This window comes from Aedes albopictus, chromosome 3 (assembly GCF_035046485.1).
Source record: "Aedes albopictus strain Foshan chromosome 3, AalbF5, whole genome shotgun sequence".
In the NCBI taxonomy this organism is placed as follows: Eukaryota; Metazoa; Arthropoda; class Insecta; order Diptera; family Culicidae; genus Aedes; species Aedes albopictus.
Genome location: NC_085138.1, coordinates 197,721,485 through 197,735,119, shown reverse-complemented (window position 1 = coordinate 197,735,119; position 13,635 = coordinate 197,721,485). Strand labels below are relative to the sequence as shown.

Below are 13,635 nucleotides of genomic sequence, written 5' to 3'. Positions count from 1 at the left end.
AAAAATACATCTCGCTTATGCTGTGAACGATTACCAAGGTTTTTCCGCTAGTGTTATACTTTTTACAATGACGAGCGAAGGGTAGCTGGTACATACGCAGAGGACTGCAGGGTCTCAGCCGTCTCAAATGATACTTTGCGTACAAAGTCAAGTTTCGCTAATTACTCTAGACCGTCAACAGTTGTCAATGAAACCAACAATTACTGAAAGATAGGCACTCAAAATTTCAGACACATACATCAATTACCACAAAGTATAAATACCTAGACTTTCGCAGCATTCCCAGCTTGACATTGACGCCGCCGGTGGTACTGTCGAGCTTTTCCGACGACGACGATCCATCCGAGGAATTAATTTTGCTATTTCTGTCGCCGGCCATCGCCGTTCCGGTTATACCTTGCACGAGACACAACATGGTTGTGGAAATTTTACGACTCGTAAAACGAGACTTTCATGCACTTTTCCTTCTTCTGGTTTCTTTCGCCTCATTGGCGGCACGACATCAGTAGTGTGTCCAACTCCTCACTGTGAGCCCCCGAATCAGCCACTAACTAGGAGCTACACCGTGAGATCGAAGAAAGTCCTAGCGAATTATACTACACTGTGACACGCCATCAGCTCCGAGCTATACACACACAAGTAGTAGATTACTGACGTCCGCTGTCTTGACACACGCCCTCACGGTTTATTATATGTATATACCACTAGTAGGAGCCTGGCGTGACACAACCTGTTGTACCGCCAATCGCCGGAGTCCGCTGAATTATTGATGTCATCACCATCAATTATTGAAACCAACATCTTCTGTTAACATTTTGCCCGTCGCACTCGGACCAGCCGAGAACCGTCCGGAAATTTGTTCTGCACAACGCGACGACACGTGGGTGATTCACATCAAACTCAACACAAAACTAGGATACATATTTCCACACTACGACGACGGTCACTGCTGTAATGAGCATTAAAAGGATAACGATTTGTGTTGATAGTCGCTGCCGAAACTATGAATGGGATTTTCCCCGAAACCGTGTGCATAATTTATCACCTCCAGCTGGCAAAAGCTGCTAAAAGTCAATTACACACGAAAAATGTTCATGTAGCTAGTAGAGGATGTATTTTTTATAGAGTTGTGGGCAGTAGATAGTAAGAGCGATTCGCTTTTTACGATTTTTATACGCTGATGAGAACTTCCTTTTCCAAGCTCCCACATTTGTCCTATCCGAAACCAGGACAAGAGCTGAATTAGCCTGTCCACTTTTTCAAAAATGTTTTATGATTCTCAAGTCCACCCCCATATTTTGATTGGCATTCAAAAAGAACTCACTGGTCAAAATTTCACCTTAATCCATTACAAAGAGGTGCATTAAATCAATTTTGTGTTTTCGACTATTTTCGAACTTAAAAAAATCACAACTTCATCAAAACTTTACGAAAAGTCATTCTTTAAGCACGAATTGGAAGGTCTGCTGCACTTATCTGCTACAAGTTCCCTGAACAACATAAGACAATAAAACTTAACCCTCGAAACGTCGGAGTAGGTAGAAAAACAGCTACCACGTAAATTAACCCTTGATGTTATCGACCAAAAGTTTGGGGTCACAAAAAAGTATTATTTTTTTACAAAACGGCAGTTTTGTTCATCCAAAACAGCGATCTAATTCTAAGCATTTGAATAAGCCGTACATCAGAACGTATTGCGCATTTTAACTAGACCTGTGCGCCGACTATACTTTGCTCGGCGGCGGCGCGAGGGCCATATTTGGCCGGCGGTGGCGGCGTCACGCCAGTGGCCACTTTCGGCGGCGGCGTGAATTGACGTGACTGAAATTTGTCCATGAAGTCAACATTGGCGAAGCAAAGAAGTTGACAGTACGCTCCAGAATTTGTAGTCTGAGCTTTTTCATGTCCATTTGTGACATAAATATTACGTTGAAAAAATAACATATTTTATTCCGGTTCAGCTCTGTCCCTGCGACCAGCTATTACAGGGGATACTCAAAATAACTGGGACAGGTAAAATTTTCACTTTTCAAAAAATGTTCAACTCACTGTAACTTTTCGAAAAAGGCATCAAATATTTTCAAATTTTTACAGCAAGTTCATCAACTAGTTGTGTATCAGTGGTCACATTTTTGAAAAGATCGGGCTATTCTACACGAAGTTATAAAGGTTCTAGAAAAAGGTATAATTATACGATATCCAACTTTGAGCTGTTATATCTCCGGATTCAATGAATCAAATGCAATGAAATTTTGATCATTTATGACTTATATAATAAGCTATTAAAAACTTTTGACTAAACTTAAAATTCTTTACACGAAAGAAAATTATAACGATTAGAATATTTTTCTAATATAACACCAATTTATCCAAAACTTCATCATCGTTTCAAAATTCGAGATGATAATTATAGTTCATTTAAATTCCCTCTAATTGACTTGAATATGTTTATGTTTGAAAGGAACGCTGCCAAATAGCCGGCATTAAATTGAAAAAGTAATGGGATGCACATGAAAAATAGATAAATTTACTAAAAAATCGTGGAAAAAATAAAATTGCTATAACTTTTTTTCTTGTTATAAATTTCATGAAAAGTCAATTTTTTTTCCAGAGTTCATTATATAAGTCTTGAATGGTCAAAATTTCACTGCATTCGGTTCATTGAATCCGGAGATAAAACAGCTCAAAGTTGGCTATCGGATAATTATACCTTTTTCTAGAATCTTTATAACTTCATGTAGAATGGCTCGATCTTTTCCAAATTTAAACAACTGATGATGAACTTACAGTAAAAATTTGAGAATATTTGATGCCCTTTTTGAAAAGTTACAGCGGGTTGAACATTTTTTGAAAAGTGAACATTTTACCTGTCCCACTTATTTTGAGTATCCCCTGTAGATCTATTGTGACAATATCCTTATGCTTAGTGTAGTGCATGTCGCGTTACTTCATTGCCTTTGAAGGGTAATAAAGTATCGATTTTGATGTAGGTTTCGTTGCTGTTTTAGAAGTTGCAGATGCTATCTAATTTGATAGAAAGGTCGTACTATTAAGTCTTAGGAATCCCCTAACGGATTTCCAGCCAAACTCCGGAAGCAATTCCCAGAGAAATTACCGAAGGGTTTCCATGCACTGCTGGAGGAATCCCTAAAGAAACTCTTGGAGGAATCGCTGAATGAACTCGTGGAGGAATTCTTTAAAAAAAAACTCCAGGAGTAATCCTTGGTATACGAAAACCTTAAGGAACTTCTACAGGAAACCTTGGTGGTTCAAGAATCTCACTAAGAGAGATTCCTGCAAAAACTTCTGAGGTAATCCCTGATTGAAAGTTTAGAGGAATTCCGCAAGGAATTCCAGGAACAATCCCTGAGAAAATTCCAGGAGCAGTCCCCGAATTAAGTCCTTGACGGAATTCCAGGAGAAATAAGTACACCAAAACCTCTATTTAGGTAACGAGTCGGGACTGCCTAAATAGAACTTTTACCTAAATGGATTCATTACCTAAATGGATTTTCGGGGGTTTCGGAGGGTCTTAGATCACAATTGTCATTCAAATGACTAGCTGTGCACGAAACACAAAAAACCCTGCAAAATTTCGCCAGACTGAAAAATTATTGAATGTCGTGTCAAAGTTGGGTCAATTTTTATCGTATGTTGGGCCATTGTTGGACCAACATCGAACATCTGTTGGGTCTATGTTGGGTTTGGTGGCCAAAATAAAAACAGGTGAATGATAGGTTGATGTCGGGTTTGACGTCATCAATGCTGGAGCTGATATCAATTGAATGATGGAAGGATGGTTGCTTATCCTAATTTCAGCTGGAAATGACGCTGGATACTGAGACTTTTCGACACTGCACGGAAAGGGGGGGGGGGGGTCAGGGGGCATATCTCATCATTACATCCCCCTCCCTCCCCCCATATCCCCTTAACACCACTCACTACTTCTTTGCCGTAAACTACCCATATACCTAATCTTAAGTACAGTCATAGCACAATCATGGGTCACCCACAATTATGGGTCAATTCCATTTGAATTTCATGGTGAGGTGACTGACTAATAATTGTGACAGAGTGACCCATAATTGTGCAATGACTGTACTCCAAGTGATCTGAACACAACCAAATTCCATTTAGGTAACGTTACCTAAATGGAGGGACCTAAATAGATTTTACCTAAATGGATCCTACCTAAAAGGAGGTTTGAGTGTAAACAGGTTCCAGCAAGAGCCCCCGAAAGAGTTACAGAAGGAATTCCAGGAGGAATTCACGAAGCAATTCCAGGAAAAGTTCCTGAAGGAATTTTAAGAAAAGCCCCGAAGCAATTCCAGGAGGATGTTCAAAGGAATTCCAGGAGGAATCCTCGAAGCAATTCCAGGACGATTCCCCGAAGGAATTCCAGGAGAAGTTCTGAGGGAATTCACGGAGAAGTCCCGAACCAATTCCAGGAGGAATCCCGGAAGGATTTCAGTTAGAATCTTCGAAGGAATTCAAAGAAGGATCCTCAAAGGAATTCCAAGAGTAATCCCCAAAGGTATTCTACGAAGAATCACCGAAGAAATTCCAGGAGGAATCTCCAAAGGATTTCCAGGAGGAATCCCCGATTAAATTTCTGGAGGAATTCTAGGAGCAGTCCCCAAAGGAATTTAAAGAAGAATCCCTGAAGGAATTCCAGGAGGAATCCCCGAAGGAATTCGAGGAGAAGCCCCGAAGAAATCCCTGAAAGGATTCCAGGAGGAGCCTTCGAAGTAATTCCTGGAGGAATTCTCGAAGGAGTCCGCGAAGGAATTCCAGGAGCAAACCGTGAAGGAATTCCCAAAGGATTCCCAGGAATGATACTCGAAAAAATCCAGGAGGAATCCGCGAAGAAATCTCAGGAGGAATCCCCCAAGCAATTCCAAGAGTAATCACTGTAGAATTTCCAGGTGGAATCCGCGCAAGTTTTCCTGGAGGAATACTCAAAATAATTCCTGAGGAAATTCCAGAAGGAAATTCTAGAAAGAAACCCAGGCTGAGTTATTGTAGGACCATGTATTCTCATGGAGAGAGATCATTCAAGAAAATTTTGTAGTCTTAAAAAAAATTGAAAGAATTCCTGTGAGAATTCCTGAAGGAATATCTGGAGAAACATCTGATGTAACGAGGCATTCTTGTATCCTCATAGAAAAATCTCCGAAAGAACTCTAGAAGCGATACCCTGGAAGAATCCCTAAAGGAACTTCTGCAGGAAACCTTGGTGGTTCAAGAATCTCACTAAGAGAGTTTCCTGCAAAAACTTCTGAGATAATCCCTGATTGAAAGATTAGAGGAATTCCGCAATGAATTCCAGGAACAATCCCTGAGAAAATTCCAGGAGCAGTCCCCGAATGAAGTTCAGGAAGAATCCTCGACGGAATTCCAGGAGAAATATGTAAACAGGTTCCAGCAAGAACCCCCGAAAGAGTTACAGAAGGAATTCCAGAAGGAATCCACGATGCAATTCCAGGAGAAGTTCCTGAAGGAGTTCTAAGAGAAGCTCCGAAGCAATTCCAGGAAGGATGTTCAAAGGAGAATTCCCCGAAGGAATTTCAAATTCCAGGAAGAATCCCCGAAGGATTTCAGTTAGAATCTTCGAAGGAATTCAAAGAAGGATCCTCGAAGGAATTCCAAGAGTAATCCCCAAAGGTATTCTACGAAGAATCACCGAATAAATTCCAGGAGGAATCTCCAAAAGATTTTTAGGAGGAATCCCCTATGAAATTCCTGGAGGAATTATAGGAGCAGTCCCCAAAGAAATTTAAAGAAGAATCACTGAAGGAATTCCAGGAATGATACTCGAAAAAATCCAGGAGGGATCGGCGAAGAAACCTCAGTAGAAATCTTCCAAGCAATTCCAAGAGTAATCACTGTAGATTTTCCAGGTGAAATCCCCCCCATTTTTCCTGGAGGAATACTCAAAATAATTCCTGAGGAAATTCCAGAAGGAAATTCTAGAAAGAAACCCAGGCGGAGTTATTGTAGGACCATGAATTCTCATGGAGAGAGATCATTCAAGAAAATTTGAGATCATTCAAGAAAATGTTGTAGTCCTAAAGAATTCTTGAAAGAATTCCTGTGAGAATTCCTGAAGGAACATCTGGAGAAATATCTGATGTAACGAGGCATTCTTGTATCCTCCTAGAAATATTCCCGAAAGAACTCTAGGAGCGATACCCTGGAAGAATCCCTAAAGGAACTTCTGCAGAAATCCTCGAAGGAACTCCTGGATTAATTTCTGAAGGCACTTCTGTAAAAAAAAACTCTGAAAAAACTTCAGGGGAAATCTCTGAACTCTACTGGAAGTATCGTTGGATCCTTCTGTAAGAATCTCTTACGGAAATCCTTGAGAGATCTTTGGAAGAACTTCTGGAGGAATCCTTCAATGAATTTCAGGAGGAATCTTTGAAGAAACATGTGCATGAATCTCTGAAACTCCTGAAAGGTATCCCTGTAGGAACTCCTGTCAGAATTTCTGAAGAAATCCCTGAAGGAACTTTTGAACTAATCTTTAAAGAACCTCTCGAAAGAACTTCTGGAGGACTTTTTGATAGATCTCATGGAGTCAAATTCTGAAAAAAATCGTGAAGGAACTTCTGGAGAACCAGCTAAGGGAACTTTTGTTGGAACAGCTGATGAAACTTATGAAGAAATCTTTAATTAAACAACTGGAGGCATCCCTTAATCCTCCTCAAACTACTGGGAAAATCTGAAGGAACTCCTGGGAAGATCTCTGAAGGAACTTCATAAGAAATCCCTGAAAGAGCTACTATACTGCAGAACATTACTGAAACCTTCTGCCAGATTTCTGAAGAAACTTTTGGAGAGATGTGAATGACGAATTAAATCTAATGAAAAAAGTTGCAGGAGTTTCGAATCATTTTTTTTTTTATTTTCTCATTGTAGTATTATTTTTGAAAAAAAAAAAACGATCCATTTTGGATAATTTCATGGTGATCCGCCAGAAAACGGGTCTGACCAGCGTCTAGAATTGCCGAATATGAATTATCGATTTTCTCTTTCCTTCTTCCCTAGGTAACTGGTTTGGCAAAATCTCGAGATTTCCGTTTATATCTGAACATACCTACTTCAAAATAAACAAAGCTTTATTCGTTGAAGTTACGAAAATGATTAAGCTTTCAAGACGAAAACATTCAGCAATATTTTAGGCAGAAAACCATAATGATAACATTGAAAATGAAAAATCTAGTGCACCAACCTTTGACAACAAAGTACTCTAAACAATAATTAATCCTAGTAGGATGTTGAGGTAAATATGGCCCAGACAGGCTCGCTGAACGTGCACTACGTCATCGTGGTGCGCCTAGCTTAACAACGTAGTAGGGTTAAGTATGTTCTAAATAACAAGTTATTAAAAAAGCATTTCAATCTATGCTTTTATGAAACTTATGGCACCGTAATATCACAGTAGCTTTCACCTGTTTATTAAATACAGGAACGAAGTTCAAGTTCCCTATCAGTGAGCTGTATCAACTTGCACACGTAATAAATATCTGTGTATAAATCTATCCGCCAGCTGAACATTTCCAGCAGCGGTAATACTACCCCATTGTGTACATTTTCACGATCACTTTTTAAACAACCGCTGCAGACTAGTTAAGGTGAATAAATTATGCAACACAGATACAGTCTTGCCGGCGCACCGGCTGCACATCACTTCCGATCTTCCCATGCAACCAGCAGTACCAGTACGGGGAAGTAACAATCGATCAATGAATATAACAACGGCAACGTGTTGAGTTGGGAAACAATTTAGAGAGCACTATATTCACTTTTTTCCCCGCAACACTGAACACTGATCCACTTTTTGCATAGAAACCCGTAAAATTTCCCATGGCTTCTTGTGTGGACCGGCCCAGACCGGATCGGACCGAGCCGCCGATCTTGCCGACTCGCACCGGGTGGGCCAGTTTCTCTATGTCGCGTTTCACTAACACCTCATAAATTTCGCTCAGTAGGCAATATGGTTTCGCACTCGATACGCTTACTTCGATTTTGGCACTCACGCACTGATGTGTTCTAATGTATGTAAATCCACGCAAGGTGTCGACTTACTAGGAGGATCACCGAATGAGTAAAAACATTGCCTACTATTCCGAACCAGTAAAGCGTATTAGCACTGTAACAGCTTTAACTGTTAATTCGCAGAAATGCGACGTTTACGCAAGGCGAAAGGTGCGCTCAAGAACCCGATTAAGACATTTATGGTCACACGAAACACTACAGAGGTAAGCAAGCGGAACTTGAAGGCCAACAAACCGAAAACAGTTGTAGATTTTCGTCACTCCCGGCCCTAAAAGTACACATCTAGCGGAGAAACTATATCTACTGACTGACGACTAACGGCTTACTGGCAAAACACTCCGCACGCTCTTCTGCGCTTCTCTCTGTTTGCCAGTGGCCAGAGCAAATGCATGTGCGCTAACAAATACAGTAAAGATGACGGCAGTCAGCCGGTCCACTACTAGCAGCAGGTTTCACGATGTTATACATTCAACAACAACAACGACTGTCTTTTCAATTCCGTTCTGCATTTACTCTACAAGCACTACCTATACACAACAAACAGGCGAGGTGGTACCTACTTTTGCTTGGCACTGCACACTTTCTTCCACCGACTGACTGACTGATGGACGGACAACAACCTGGACTGGGTTTCCAATCCAATTCACAGTAGCATGCTGGCTTCGAGCTACAAGAGGTGCTTCATGTCAGTGTTTTAAGCCATTTACTGCAGAAGAAATTGCACTTTACACTTCTTTCCTATGTAGTTCAAGCCGTGTCAGAAGAGATGGTCACGTCAACTGATATATAACATCACGTACTCCTTATGGTATACTTCTATAGAATCAACGTGAGTTATATTCGGTATATACGCTTTATATTATGAGGACACTTCACGAAAGTCAGGGCTTTATCATAGGATACTGAGCTATGGTCAAAGTCTACAAGCTCTGCCGATCTGCCTAATCAACAGCTTGAAGGCACAATCGAGAATCGCATATTTTTGGAAACTAAAAAAGCTCTGTTCTCCAGTATGATCAACAACAACCTGAAGAAAATGAGGATGTCTGATTGACATTTCAGATTGACAAAATGAACATTCGGACATTCTTTTTTTTATGAATTTGTTGTGCTTTAATACTTTTAGAAAATTTTCAATTTTCAATTGAGCCTTTAAACATTCATTCATAATATTAATATGTATCCAGAGATTCTCACTGAATGAAAATACGTCTGTTTGTATAGGTTTGTATCCGATTACAACACCCACACATAGATACAGTGATAGACATTCGTTTAGCCGAGGCCCAAACATTTTCAAAAAAGTGTCAGGAAACTCTTACAAAAGAATTTATGATAAAACTTTTTCATCACAGTGATAGTATATCTATAACTGTTTTATGAAAAGGTGATACATCACACTTACATACATATACACTGAAACAAAAACGAGGGTCAAAACCCTTCAAATGTCATTTTTGCCTTGACATTCGTTTAGCCGAGGTAAATGAATATTTGGTTTCCAAAAGAATAATTGCAATTTCGTGAGTATATATCGATCATATACCCCAAGACATTTAGTTTATGACGTGATAGCAAGACAATTGACCTTAAAAATCAATTTATTTGACTCTCAGGTGCATGCACTCAATTTTGAAATAGTTTTCCCACACAGATGAGATTTTTGATATTGACTTGCATTTCGTTTTTATTACATGTCGGTATGTCGGAGTTTCATTCGTTAAAAATTGTTGGCGGATTCTTAGAACCTCGACGTACTCCTGCGTGGCCTCTGTTTGATTATTTTCGTATACATATTTTGAAAGATGGTTTTCCAATTCCATTACTAGATATTTGAAGAAAGCTATGTCAAAAACCCCTACAAGACCCTTGGAAACTTTCCTTTCAGAACTTTTGCATATTTCTGACAAGGTATTTGGTAAATTTCTTCAAAATTTTCTGGCCAAATCAGAAGATTCATTTGAAATCATCAACACATATTGAATAGAATTCCTGGAAAAATATTGAAATTATTGATAGATCCCTTTTCAGGTCCTATACAATACCGTCTACCCCGTTGGTTTGACTGCTTCTAATCTGAACCCTGTTTAATTAGATCCCCGCTAATCTGGTTTTAACGTCATTCTGCTCATGGAACTGGGTGAAACGGAACGCAGAATCAAAACAAAACAGCCAAAAAGGTTACAGGGTGTCTACTCAATAATAAAAATGAAATTCCCTGATATTTCCAGGATTTTTCCAGGTTTTTGAAAATAATTCCAGGTTCAAGAAAATTTAACAAATCGACTAAATTAAACATGTTTTCAGATTTCTAGAAATTCGTGGAAATGCAACTTTTTGGGAAATTTCTAGTTCCAGCTATAATGACATTTAATGAGAACATTCGACCAACATTTAGGACGGAAGCACCAGATGATTTTCTGATGGAATTCTTAATAAATTCTGGCGATACTTTAGGAGAATTTGCTACATAATTTAATGAAAATTTTGTTTATGAATTTCTGAAGGAATTTAGCAAGGAATACAGCAAGAATTTACGCTATATTTTTTATAAAAGTTAAGCTTGGCTGTTCCAGCAGAAAATCTTCCGAGCAGTTCCTGAGCAAACTTTCTTGAAGATTTTCGGAAACTAAAAAAATTGCAGCTAACACTTTTAAACAAATCCTCCAAGAAACTCTTCACGCAGAGCTCCAGTTACTGCGCACGAAGATCTTCGTTGCTTTCGCAAAAGAATCACTCAAGTATTTATTCTTCAGTAATTTCGCTAGATTCTTATTTCCAGCGATTCCTCCTTTTGTAAAAATTGCTAGCAACAATATTAAATATGTTTATAGGACTTCAGTCAGAAAATCCTGAGTTTCAAAAGAATTTACTTCAAATAATACTGCCAGTTACACTTCACAAATTTTAAAATGTCCACATAAATTCAACTAGCGGAATTCTGAATTTCTTCAGTATATTTTAATTCTTTTTTTTTTGGATACCCTTGAGGCCCGAGGTAGACAATCCTTTGTTCTTGTGAGAGATGTGTTGGGGACCCGCGATGTCACATATATGGGATATGGAATGTATTTTCGACTTTCTTCGCTCTGCTGGTATAAAAGTTTAATTCGCTTGGGTTTTTTTCTCCAGTTTTTTTTTTCTCTGTTTTGTTATCTTTGTGTTAGCAAGCTGCTCCTGGCCATCCGGAAGACCAAGTCCCACAACAAGTTGGTACCAACACCACAAGGCACCGAATACGCTAGCAAGATGCGATTCACCCCCGGATGAGCTGCAGTGAAACCTTTGGCCCAATCCTTATCCTGTCCATCCCTCAAAATGTGACCTTCTAACCTCGAGCTGCCACGAGTACCCTGGCTTCCACCCATTATTAACAGGTATCATGAAAAAGTGAAAAAGTATACTATTAAGTACAAAAAAAGATCTTCGGCTCCGCAAAGCGTTATACGCGATTGAGCCTCAAATAAATGAACTAGATAAAAAAAATTAATTCTTTTCTCCACAACAAATTTGAACGATAATATTATGTCAAAACTTCGTTCGTGGTCGGGCAAATTTTCTCGACTCCCTGGGCATAGTGTATCACTGTGCTTGCCTCACAATATACAATTTCATGCAATGGCAGACCACGGAAGCCCTTCAATTAATAATTGTGGAAGTGCTCAAAAAACACTAAGTTGGAGAGAGGCAGGCCAAGTTCCAGTGAGAACGTAGAGCCATACAGAAGAAGAAGAAGAAGATATGAACAAATATTGTTACAGATAGACTATTACAATGTTCCAAAATTAATAGAAAACAAATGTTGTAATTCAATAGTTTTGGTTGTCAATAGTTTCGATCTTGAAACAAATAATTGGCAACCATGTTCCAAAACTATTGCATTATGTCCATCGAAAATAGTTTCTCTCGACTTCGTTAAAATATGTGGAGCTCAGAAGCAACTATGGGAAAGAAAGAGTTGAACATTCTTTCAAACATTGTTTAGAATCATTTATGAGTTGTTCTAAAAACGTTTCAGAAATAGTCAGAAAAATATTTAAAAAGTCTTTCAGAAGTCACCTAGTTAATTTCGCAATAAAAACTAACATCGAATCCGCCAGGAGTTCCAACTGATCAATAATATTCTGCGGGAGTTTCTGCGAACTGGGAGAACTACACTTAAACATATCTTGAGGTTCCTTCAGGTATTTTCCAACATCTACAGGCGATTGTGAATTTGTTAGGCAAACCTCAATAAATTTTGCAAGACAATAAGCTCATTTACATGGAAATGAAGAAAAATAGCTTAAACAATTTAAGTCACTAAGCCAATATTTTACGCTGCAATAGATTGAAAGATTTGAGAGTTCAAAATCCTTACAATAAAAGCATGTCGACTCAGTTTTCCGGAATAGGTAAAACATAAAATAGGATATTGCTGTGGAAAAAGTGCAAGTTAGTTTCAACGTCCAGGGTAATGAATATCTGATAAATAATATTTAATGAGCGGGTAGGGTAGTAAGCGGCGGCGCAGTCGAAATTTTTATTCGCTTTGAGGAATTTCCAATTGAAAATTTGTATTGAAATGATAAACACAGAAATTCCCTGTCACCAGAATTCCCTGAGAATTCCAGGATTTTTCCAGGTCGAGTGAAATTCCCTGATAATTCCAGGTTTTCCAGGTTTTTCCAGGTAGTAGACACCCTGGGTTAGTGTTTTTCGAATCCGCAGGGCTTCCAGAAGTTCAAATAAAAAACGAACTCCGTTGGTTTGCATAAGGTGCCGTTCAAACCAGGTGTCGGGAGTAGACGGTACTACTACGGATTACTTTCAAGATTTTTAGCGAAATTCTTAAAGATACACTCCTTCTAAGATGTTTGATGCTATGGATATTTATAGCATTATTGAAAGCAGAATTTTGAAATGAAGACAGAATTTTTGAACTTCCGCGATGCACTTGGCGAAGCTTCGCGGTTTACCAAGTGCACCGCGGTGCATGTTCTGAAAACCGCTGGCTAGAAGATATTAGGAGCTATTAGAAGACGTGATAGTTGAAAACCCTTTGATTTAAGCAGGTGATATCATCATATTTCATAAAAACAAAACTTACATCTGCGTTTTTTTGAAGATTTGTGGCATTTTTTCTAATAAAATCTATATTTTCTGTACATTTCCAACCTACACTCGTTATGATACTTTTATTAGAATTTTTTGAAACACTTCAGATGAAAATACAGGTCGGTCTCGAATATCCGGTGTCAGGTTCTGAAGTTTCTCAAACACGTATCAGTAGAACGGAATGTTGTATCAAGCTAAAATTTTGACATTTTGATTAGTAATCAGTCTGAATTTCAGCTTTGTACACCATTCCGTTCCTCGGATATATGTTTGAGAAGCTTCAGAACCCTACTCCGGATAATCGAGTCCGATTTGTAACTACAAAAATCTCAATTTTGAAACTTTTTCAATATTATGTCATATTATGAAATGCATATAAAATGAATATGGCAACACTTCCGAAAACGATCAAATTTATGATTTACGAGTCGTTCTATAATGTATGTCATCAAACAAAATAATTGTGTTGGATATTTT

At 38.7% G+C, this 13,635-nt stretch overlaps 1 protein-coding gene across 7 annotated transcripts in view; it reads right to left on the bottom strand.

Annotated features, from left to right (window-relative positions):
• The window catches only part of LOC109411639 (GRAM domain-containing protein 2B), a 126,334-nt gene that overhangs the window by 62,166 nt on the left and 50,533 nt on the right, over positions 1–13,635 (bottom strand). The window contains exons 1-2 of one of the 7 annotated variants that reach the window (XM_062858327.1): positions 8,092–8,492; positions 264–949 (exon numbers count right to left, since the gene is read on the bottom strand). The exons of 5 other annotated variants lie outside the window; for them this stretch is intronic. In XM_062858327.1, coding sequence (XP_062714311.1) covers positions 264–415 — 152 coding nt within the window. In that variant the 5' untranslated portion in view covers positions 416–949; positions 8,092–8,492. Of the gene's footprint in view, positions 1–263; positions 950–8,091; positions 8,493–13,635 lie in introns of those variants that run through there. One more of the 7 variants, XM_062858326.1, reaches the window with a different exon arrangement.